At 41.5% G+C, this 10,784-nt stretch overlaps 1 protein-coding gene across 1 annotated transcript; it reads right to left on the bottom strand.

The window, feature by feature from the left end:
• Positions 1-3,297: 3,297 nt before the first annotated feature.
• rgma (repulsive guidance molecule BMP co-receptor a) lies at positions 3,298-9,850 on the bottom strand. The gene is made up of 3 exons (XM_030766418.1): positions 9,727-9,850; positions 6,314-6,825; positions 3,298-3,996 (listed from the first exon to the last, which is right to left on the bottom strand). Exons 1-3 carry the CDS (start codon positions 9,806-9,808, stop codon positions 3,298-3,300), a joined length of 1,293 nt encoding a protein of 430 aa, XP_030622278.1. The 5' UTR covers positions 9,809-9,850.
• Positions 9,851-10,784: the final 934 nt, after the last annotated feature.

Here is a 10,784-nt window from a genome sequence, read left to right as displayed (position 1 = left end):
TTGATCTTATTTTAAATACAAGTCACTGTGTCCTTACACATTCTAAATAACCACTATGGTGCTAAAAGTGGAGAAGTTATTCTGTCATTATTTAGCAAATCGCTGACAGAGCATATAATCCTCAGTGTTAGGAAATGCTACCACTAGGTGGCAGTCTAAGTCAAAGTTAATGGGATCTGAGAAGGCAGATTTCTCAAATGTATTTTATAAGGGCACTACTGGAACTGTTGAATTCAGTGTGTGATTACAAACAGATTGCCAACAACAGGGAGGAGATGTACAGTATTAAAATCAAAAGTCAGCAGAAAACATAAGTCCAAAACAACTCAACATGACACTTTTTATTTTTTTCAATAAATAATTTACACTTTTTACAGTTGGTGTGTTTCACCACTTAAGTCCTACATACAAACCCAGTTTGATCTTTCTGGCATCTCCCATTCAATACCACTACATTTGAAAATGTTTTCATTAATTTTTCTCTGTCTCTCTAACATTGTTTTATGACGTCACAATCAAGTTAAACCAAGTAAGAGCTAGGTTACAGAATAAAAACATAAAGTGCTTTTTTTAAATGAGCATAAACATGAACACCACAAAACTAAACTCGTTCAGTTTGAACTACAGATTAAATAGCTTTTGATCCGCCTTGAAGGACTAGGACTCGCACTGAAGGACTAGGTCTATTGAAATATGAATTAAATCCACCAATCATGGCACTTGTTGTTTTGTGGTATTCATGCACACTATTTTTTTTTTAATTGAAAGGTCACATTCACCATACCCTCTCACATACAAAATGTCAAAGTTTAAAGGTCAGCACAACAAAAACACATTATTTGCCAAATTAACAATTCACAAACTTATGTACAACTCACATTACACAATTACAGCCACAGATCATCAACAATAATACATCTATGAACACGAAAAATCTAACATTACAATCATTTTGTTTGCTTAATCATATTTCTTTCGAAGCCAAAGAACAAACTGTACCAACACTTGCGTCCATAGCAGTAGTGCGACCTGCTAGACATTACAGTGTAAAAGAAATCACTTTGACTTAAACATGATGTCCCCACTGTTACTGGTTTCAAAAATCTGTCAGTGGATGTCCCTGTTCTCAGATAATATTGAAACAATAGCTACATATAGATTTGAAATGGTCTTTTGACTTCATCTGCTATGAAAAGAAAACTTGAACAACTTTTTCATGGCAAGAGTTTGCCAGAGGTCTAAATTTGATCTTTTTTTTTTTCATTACAATAACCTGATTATGTTCTTTGTGTGTGAGTGATGCGGGTTATGCTAGCCTTAGCTTGAACTGTATCCAAGATCAAAAGAACATAACTAAACCTAGTACAGCAGGACTTTAGCTCTATATATGACCAGCACACTTCCAAAGCTCTGTCAGAACAGGAACAATACTCAGGCTTCGTTGTGTGAGCAAGGACTTTGAAACAAATGAAGTCCATGACTAACAATGATTTGGCCATCAACCAGAAAACAGTGTTACTGCGAGTGTGTTGAGAGCCAAGGAGTAAATCGGCCAAAGAATGGGCAGAGAAAAAAAAAACTGTCATAAGTAACATATGTCATATGCCTCCAGAACATTCCTGCACTGAAAAAGTCCATCTACCCAGTTTATTTAGCAGCACCTTCCAATATTATACACAATCAGGACGTCTGGTTTGAGTCTAAATACTTGAGTGAACCACAAAGGGGTCCCATGAGAACGAGAGGGAGAGAATTCAGCTGTTTGGGGAAATTGCTGGCACCGGGGCTTGTTCTTTGGCAAAGGCTTCAGCCATAAATTCACAGATCTACAGAGAGCTAAGAGACAAACGGGCCCTGCCGCAGAGCCACGTTGACACCCTTCTGAAATGGAGAGCGAGTCTTCATTCTTGAAAGTCACACTGAATTGTGGATGTACATGTGGGATCATGGGATAGATCTCCCTTACCCAGTTTATTCTAAACTTAGTCTGTGTCCCCTTCTTCTCTGGGCATTAGTGACTGCTTTATTATTAACTGCAAACTGACCATCAAGTAGACTCAAAAGACATCTTAGTCCTATCCTAATCCATAGTTAAGGCTTTGATATTGAGTTCCTTTTGTTCAAAATTGAGATATTTTGTAAACAAAATGGATGCCTATATTATATATGTGCCCAAAAATGTTTCAGAGTCAGGTCAAATTAGAGATTAAGTCCAAAAGGGGAATACCAAATATTACAAGATCCAACGCAATAAATATGTTCAAAATTGTAACACCAAATGAAAGTGGGTGTAAACCATTGTGACACGATGACTGACACATGGAAATAGTGGACTACGATTTTTTTAATTCCGATATTGCCTGCCAATTCACTTTTGATGAAAGCACTTGGCAAACAAGCGCAATTCTGATCCATAGACCACCATGCCCGTGCTATATTAGAACCATGGGTGCAATACAGAGACATTAGGAAATATTTCTCCTAATCCCTTCAGGTCTAAGAAACATGCAAAACATATTTCAAAGACACAGAGACACTCACACACACATACACACATTCAAACAATGACACATGGCTTGAACACACACACACACATACTGTACAAAAGACCTGCCGTTAGGGCTGATTAATCTCCGCTGCAGACAACTCGACTCACAGGTCTGACATGCCTTTGGCTGAGGGCTTTCCTCCTGAAAGTACAGGGCTTTTCTAAAAACTTGGAAGCTAATCAAACAGGGAGCTCCTGAAGGCCCCTTCTCCTTCAGCAGAGGTTAATAAAAACCTCTGTCATGTTGTCCAGCCCCAGCTCCAGGAGACGCATACTTCTCCACTTGCTTGGCACCAGGGAGGTGAACATCTCCAAACTCTTCTGTCTGCAAGAGATCATCCCCTCCTCTCCCCGCCCTCTCAGAGATGTTCTCCCTTGGTTTGGAGCAAGGAATTTAATCCTAGCTGAGTGCCTACACTCTCTCAATAGCTTGAGTCTCTCACCACTGCCATCTCCTTCCATCACAAAACACTCCTTAAAAACCAGATGGGGTGAACACAGAGAAGGGTGAAGCGCTGGAAAACTCTCACCAACGCTGTCTTGATGGTGACCCATATGCGATGAGGACACAGGGATGAGTCCATGGCTGAGATGACCGTGATGACACATATATGCTGCAGAAGGAGCACAGACCGAGCTAAAGAACGTCAACCTCCGGTGGACCTGACGTGACACGGTGAGAGCAGCGTTTCACAGGCACACAGCTTCCGACAACCATCACACAATTATGAACATCTCCAACACAAGGACTACACACACACTAAGCAGCATTCGGTCCACAGCAATGGCACAAGAAGACTGAGGAAGACTGGCCATACAATGCCATATCCGTTTGAAGCAGAGTTGCTTGTATCCCTTTCAAAAAGGTGGTACTTATCCTTGTTGGAATGCAGCATTTTGACGTCCTCAAAAGCATAGTAGGCTGCCATGGTGAAGTTGATGTCCCCAGAAGAGAGAAGGTCAAAAACACAGGACTGGAAGTACACGTCCTCCACTGGGAGGCGCTCTTTACACTTGGCCATAGCTGACTGGTAAGTGAAACCATGAGCAGGACTTCCAGGCCTTCCCCGGCCTGAGCCTTGACTCTCTGCAGCGCGAGCCCTGAAAGTCCTAAAGTCAATGCGCTGATTGGCTGGACAGCCATGCAGGCAAAGGTAAAGGTCTTGGTTGTCTTGGTCCTCCACTGAATTCACCACCTCCTCCGGCATCCGCACCGCAAACGTTAGGTAACGGCCCACTTGCCGAACCACAATAGTGGTGCCTATGTAGCGTGCCTGAATCTCCACGTGCTGACCAGGCACTTTCTCCACCACCCGCAGAGTGTTCGCCCCGTGACGGTCTCCTCCGTTCTTAGAACCGTCAGCAAATGCTGCAGGGAGCTCGTCAGTCTCTGCATGGTACATCTTCTGGTCCACACACTCCTGGAAGTTCTTGAAGATAATTGTCAGCTGTGGAAAGAAGAAGACAGTGAGTATTGCAAATGACAGTATGAAGTGGATATATTTTGGCCATAACAAAAGTTATTTTTGGCAGTTGTCAGACAAATAAATGATTTCATCATCTTCACTGGGTTTTATCCTATATTTACATAAAGATTACTGACCAGTAAAAACATGGCAATTTCTAACCATATTGTGACAAGACCTTGCTTCCCGCTGTTTAAAACTTTCAGTTTCCTTTCACACAACACTTAAATCTTGGTCATTTTGGCATTACTGAACACTCTACTTTAATTCTGCATTTTAAGTTTTTGTTTCCAAATGTTGACATAATACAGATTTGTTCAGCTGTGCTTTTTGTGTGGGAGGTTATTTTTTAGTCCAAGTATTTTGAAGTATTACACTTACTTAACTTTAAAATATGCGTTACATAAACATACTATTTATTCATGTTCAGGACTAAAGTGCTACAGGTAAATATAGCTTCACTATTTTCAAGACTTTGAACACATTTAGAAAAACAGATGATATTACCAAAGATGACAGATTTAAAACACTAAAAACCAAATGTCAAAATTGTCTATGCGGGTTAATAAGTTGAGGACCTGCTTCTCATCAAAGGTTTTTTTTTTCTTAAGGGCTGTTTTAAAAGACAGGGGGGGTAGCCATGTTTTCTGGATGACTGAGGCATGTCTTTGTGCTTTGGCTCCTATAAAACCACTCGATTATTATGTGATGCAGAGCCTCCAGGCCACCATCCTACACAAGTGTCACATTTCAGCCTGCAGCTCAATATGCAGGAGGCCAATGTAAACGCACTGGGAAAAACACAGGGCTAGTCTATGCTAAATCAGGCCTCAGTGTGCAGACACAAAGACAATCCATTCATGGTGCTAAGAACCTGCTAGTGAACCCCAGATCCCAGCTCCAGGGAGTGGACCTGAGCCAGCCAGTAAAGAGCTTGCTGCACTGAAGCTAATTAAGTAAAGCTGGTCCTAACTCTGCTAGCATAGTTTCATTAGGAGGGCAGTGGGCCGCTGTCACAGATGTGACCTCAGCACAGCAGAGTTCCTCTGATCCTGGAAAGGGGAGGAGAGCTGAAGGAAGGGGGATGGGGTCCAAAAAAAAAAAAAACAAAAACCACCAAATCACCCTGTAATCACCCAGTCAAGTGATCTGCAAACCCCCACTTCCCTGCCAGTTGTTCACAGTGCTCTAGGAATCTATTCAAAACAGCAGGACCTATCAATAAACAGGGACTCTCTGTTTGTACAGGTGTCATTTGCAATTGACTTGTTTTCTCTTTGTCCAAGTTGAAGAATTCCAATGCCTGCTTCCAAGTATAACTTTATGAAAATATCATTATCCCCAAAAAGGAGCAAAAGGTCAGTCTGCTTAATGGTGCATCATTAGAGGATCTTGATGATGGAAAATTGTTCTGTTTCTTAAATTTGACTGAGGACAAAGTTCTCTTATGTTTCTCTGCTTCCCTCCATCCATGAAGAACTGGAGCTACACAAGAAGAAACTATGAAGAAATGTAGCCTACAGTCACACAATTACATCTGCCAAAATCTGACCAAAAGTGGACAGCATGCAAAATAAATGGATTAGCAGTCTGCAAATGCAAACAACTCCTGGTTCTGTACTTTCACCTTAAGCTCTACAGCTGGACCAGTTCTGAGGCAGCCGCAGAGTCTGCCCAATGTACCGTAAAGCAAAACAATGATAATTTATGAGGTATGAGGGCCAGCTAATGTGGAGAAAATATCTGCAGCTTCCTGTATGGACTGAGCACTTAGTTAAAACAACAGGCTCTTAATTCACATACAAATAATGGCAAGGGCAGCAGCAACAGATTGAGTGACATTAATCTTGGCAGTCAGGGGAAAAAAAAAAAAAGAGAGAGAGAGCTGGAGCCTGAGTTATTACTGGTGTTTCGCTGCTGGCAATCCCCTCGAGGAAATCTTATCAGGACCTCATCAATTGTTGTGTTTATCACGTCTTCATCTGCAGAGGAATCGATCCAAATATTAACCAGAGTCTGGGCTCACGGTCTATGTCTACTCTCCTGTCGGCTCTTGCTGTTTTAACTCCTTCAGAACTTAACGAATGCTTATGAAGTGATACTGGATAAACCTCACAGAAATGTCAAAAGAATTGGTTCATTTACTTATACAATTATTCCATGGGCACTCCATGAGAATCCATGGAATCATCAAAACTTGTGCACATCATGAAATTTTACTAGCACTATACAGTATACCTGTGGAAGTTCCGAAGAAGAAGAAAATGGTCAAATAGAAGAAAATGATCCTTATTCTTACCTTGCTGGTAGCGGTAGCAGTGGACCCAGGTAGGACTGGGGTGTTTGTAACCTGCACAGACAGGTATTTGTTATGGATAAGAGGCCAAGCTCCCTCCACTTTACAGGTCTGAAAATCATCACCGAACGTGCGTAAATGAGGGTCTCCGAAGAAGCCACAGTGGGTGTAGTTGGGTGGCGCTGTGTGTCTGATCCGCTCGTAGTGGCACACCTCTGGACCGTCAGAATGTGGCGGGGTGTCGGGTTGGGGCTGACGCTGAGGTGGTGGAGGTGGGGTGCGGGCACGGGGCTGGGTTGTCGGTCCTTCCTTGGAACAATTGCGTTGACTCATTAGATCCTCGATACCATGCTGAGCTGAATGGTAAGCCAGGTCGCCCCGGCAGGTTCTGGCTGTACGGCGTACACAGTTGTTATATGCCCTCAGCGCAGTACAGAACTCCTCCTCCGGGCCAGAACTTGATGTGGAGGCCCAGAACTCTGAGTTACACTTGTGAATTTTGCACTGCAGGCAGACTGTAGAGAAAAGAGGAGACGCATTAGCACGCGAGGAGAGACCCAACCAACTACACCTGATAAAATTCAGTCACGGTCAAGAGAAACATCTGAAGAGACAAATAAGTGAGTCAATTTCTGAAAAAGCAAGTCTAGTCAAAGGTATAACAACAGTATGCATCCAGTTAAATAATTCTGAGGAAGATGATATTGCAACTTTGTTTGCATTCCACTGTCTGAAAATGAAAGATCCTTCATTTGTTCAGATTTTGGTCCAAAGTGGATTCATATTCTAGATTCAGCTTTTGAATTGTACTATTGATATAAAGCAAAAACTCATGCAAGCTACTCCATCTTACCTTAATGTTGATATCTAGGCCTATGTTATAGGATGCAGACTCTCTCCAAATTTTAGTAACTACATAGTTTCCGCTCTGGACAAACTGACCATTTGTTTCCACAAAACACTCACAGACCCAAATTCCAACCAGCACGTTCCAAGGCACTTAAAATCGCCAACTTCCATTAAGTGAAAGTGTACTCAGTTGAAAGAAAAGATTACCGCATTAACGTTGCACAAAAGTAGACAACTGGACTATAAACTGGACAACAGGGATTTATTTACAAGAACTGCATAATTGCTACTGACTTTGGTTCAATAGTATATTCACCATTTGAAAAGCTAGATAACATAAGCTTAATTAAGACAGCAGCATAGGAAAATACCCCTATCAACACATTCTAATTATTGACTTAATACAATAAGAATCTACCTTAACATCATTACAGAGCAATGAAACCTTAGTTGGGCTCTCTAACTTGATTACCTCACAGGCAAGGGCATCATTCCAGATAACAAAAACAGACAGAATGCTACGTAATACACTATAGTTCATCATACACTGGATGAACTCTGTAAATTATTATAATACAATAACAACATACAACGCGCAGATGTTGCACACAGACAAATGGGGAGGAACACATGCAAACTGACATAAACTGACAAAGTGAGCTAGTTAGAAGTGCTAATCGTCTTAGTGCAAATTCACACATATTTACACCCCCTGTTCTTTTCTTCAGCATTGCTAAGTAGGCTGATAGAGGGGGGCTTTTTCAGGAAAACTCGGTGGGAGTCAGTGACCTCCCACTAAAAGGAGAGCATAAAGACTGAGCAGAAGGGGGTGGCAGTTCAGATTTGTGTGTGTGTGTGTGACAGTGTGGAGGGAGGGGTGTTAAGGCTCAGAATGAAGACAATGTAATTTGCCATTGAGGGGAGACCAGCAGAGTCATAAATTAGCCCTGTGTAAAGGGATTAGGTTGAGTTTCATCGGCAATGCAAGCGGGAGGGAAGGGGGACTGATGGCTCTCTTAAAGAAACAGGATCTCTGGAGAGAAACTGGTTCCACGTCCAGAGGGCGGAACTTGAGGGAGGTCTCACTATTCCACAGGTCAAACTGGATATAAGATATCCACCTGTCCACTGCAAAAGGACATAATCAAAGGGGAATGCAGTTCTAAACAGGCATTCCCTACATCTTAAATTACAGAGCCTGAAATTAAAGTAGCTACCTTTTTTATTTAGAAGTGGTAAGGGTATACAGGAAACAATGTTTTATTTAGTAATAAAATAACTAGACAAAATTAAGTAGAAACGTAGGCTATCTTTCTTTGTTAAGTTATGAACAACTTCCTCGGCTTTTTTATGCATGGGAAACATCATTAACCTCCCCAGCACACTCACACAGATCCAACAGCAACGCACACATCACATCCCCCACCCCACTCCCGCCACCCAGCAACAAAAGGCATTTATCACACATTTGATAATAAACTAACCTTAGTCTTGAATAAACGTCAGCTAGCGCTTGCATTATCGCCTTTTGTCGGACATTAAGTGACTTAAAAGAAACAGCGATAAGAAGGTGTAAAACTGACTATATAGCCTAACGTTAATATAGCTATTTTCCACATGAGCCGTGTTTAGGTTCGACTTAACTCTCTGCGTCTTGCCAGCAGAAGTCTCAGAAAAGTATAAATCTGAAAGTTTGCTGCATGGGCAATATTAAACACTGAACAAAATGTCCAAGAGCATGAATGCAACGTTTTTTAATTGTGTCATACGATCCTAACTTTCTTTAGAGAAACGTCCTTCTAGTTTAACCCCTCAAAAGGTGAAATACCAGAAGACTAAGGCGACGAATATAATGGCAAATGAATTCAACTTTATAAACCCCCTCCCCCCTGCAAACAGGCCCCCAGGCTGGAAGAGGAATGTGTGAGCAAAACTTGGATGTGAAAGGAGGTCGTGCCTGCTTACACTTTAAGCAACAGTTTAAAGTCAGAATTACAAGTAATTTCACTCACACATTTGTAATACGATATTTGTTTCCGATTCTATGGCGTAGCCTACAATAAAGCGCGTCAGACACACAAACATCGACTATGACGTAGGAAACTGTTCCAGTTCTTCTTTTTCGCTAACTCACACTTAATGTGTGTTTCATTATCGCCTGCTGGCAAGGTTCGCGCTTTTAAAACGCATTTTGAGGCAAAAAATGAGGTAACCTTAGCAACATATCTTACACGGTCTTCTTACCGCGGCAGAGCCACGGACTTGAGAAACTTAACTTACGAGACTTCTTTGAACAGCACTTATGGTGAAAGATGCTTGCCAAAGTTGCGACAAGATCACATACTTAGAACATCTGGTTCACGTCTTGTGAAAAAAGTTTACACTTTGATTTGGCTGACGAAGTGTTTCTTCTCTGAGATAATGTAGCCTGCAAGCTACAACATCCGAACCCCGATAACAATAACAACGGAGAGAAACAGAGGCAAAGGTCCATATTCTGATCACATATCACTCAAATCAAGAGAAATCACACCAAATTTTGCCTCAGAAACTGAGTTTTATCTTACCTGCAGGGAAAAGAAAAAGAAATACAACGAAGATCTTGCCGACTTCTAGCGCCGTGGGTCTTGCTCCTTTCCCCATAACCATCCATCCAGCACGGGACAGCGCTCCTCTCCTCTCCCTGGTCAAATTCAGCGAGGTGAAAAAAAGCGAGTCAAGAGATTACTTTTGTTCGATATCGATAAGCATTTCTACACCGAAATCATCTCCCCAAATCATTGAAAAGTGAAAGTCTCTCGAGTACTGCGTCGCTCGGCTCTTGCTCAAGCGAGAGACCTCAAATTCCTCAACACACATTATAAAAGACCCATCGATCTTCCATTATGGTAGCGTTAAGAAGGCGCAGCCTACACTTTTGTCTGAACCAATAAGAAGTCGTTATTTCACTCTCAACCCTCAACCCCTTACAAGTTTCAGATTACGGTCCTATTTTGCAAACCAGTTACGTCGAGTCATGACTTTGTTGTGGAATAACGACGCTCACTGCTATAGTTCCTTTAGCTACATGACGGCCTTATGTCGGACCCTATTTCAGCGATCAACATCATCAAACTGTCACGCAGTTATAACGCAAACGCTAGTGTGAGGAACACTCAGATCTCTGGAATGTATGCAAATTGTAGAAAATAAGTCTCACACTGAGGAAAAATAAGTCTCACACTGAGGAAAAATAAACATCCTTTTTTAAAATAAAAAATGCGTTGGCCAAATAATCTACAATTTACTATTTATTTACTGTAAAATAACGATAAAAGACCACAGTCACGTAGTGATTTACAGAGTGTATTTCTGCAACCAACCATGCATGCTTTGGTTTTGATTTATTTTATTCCTGATTGCTGCAATGATACTGAAGCTCACGGTGCCATGTAAGTGGTTTAGCCTTTCAACAATTATATTACAAGACACAGAAAACGTTATTGAGTTACTTATTCTGAAGATAGACAAAACCTTTTAATACTCTAAGGTTTTCTTTTTAACCTAAAAAAAAACAAAACAAAACATGACCTTAATATTTGTGATGGGGGGGGGGGGGGGGGGGTACCAAAAGTGCCTTTGTCAG

The sequence above is a fragment of the Chanos chanos genome, chromosome 2 (assembly GCF_902362185.1).
Source record: "Chanos chanos chromosome 2, fChaCha1.1, whole genome shotgun sequence".
NCBI classification, from domain to species: Eukaryota; Metazoa; Chordata; class Actinopteri; order Gonorynchiformes; family Chanidae; genus Chanos; species Chanos chanos.
Note: the sequence above shows the minus strand (reverse complement) of the source record. Positions and strands in the feature narration are given on the sequence as shown.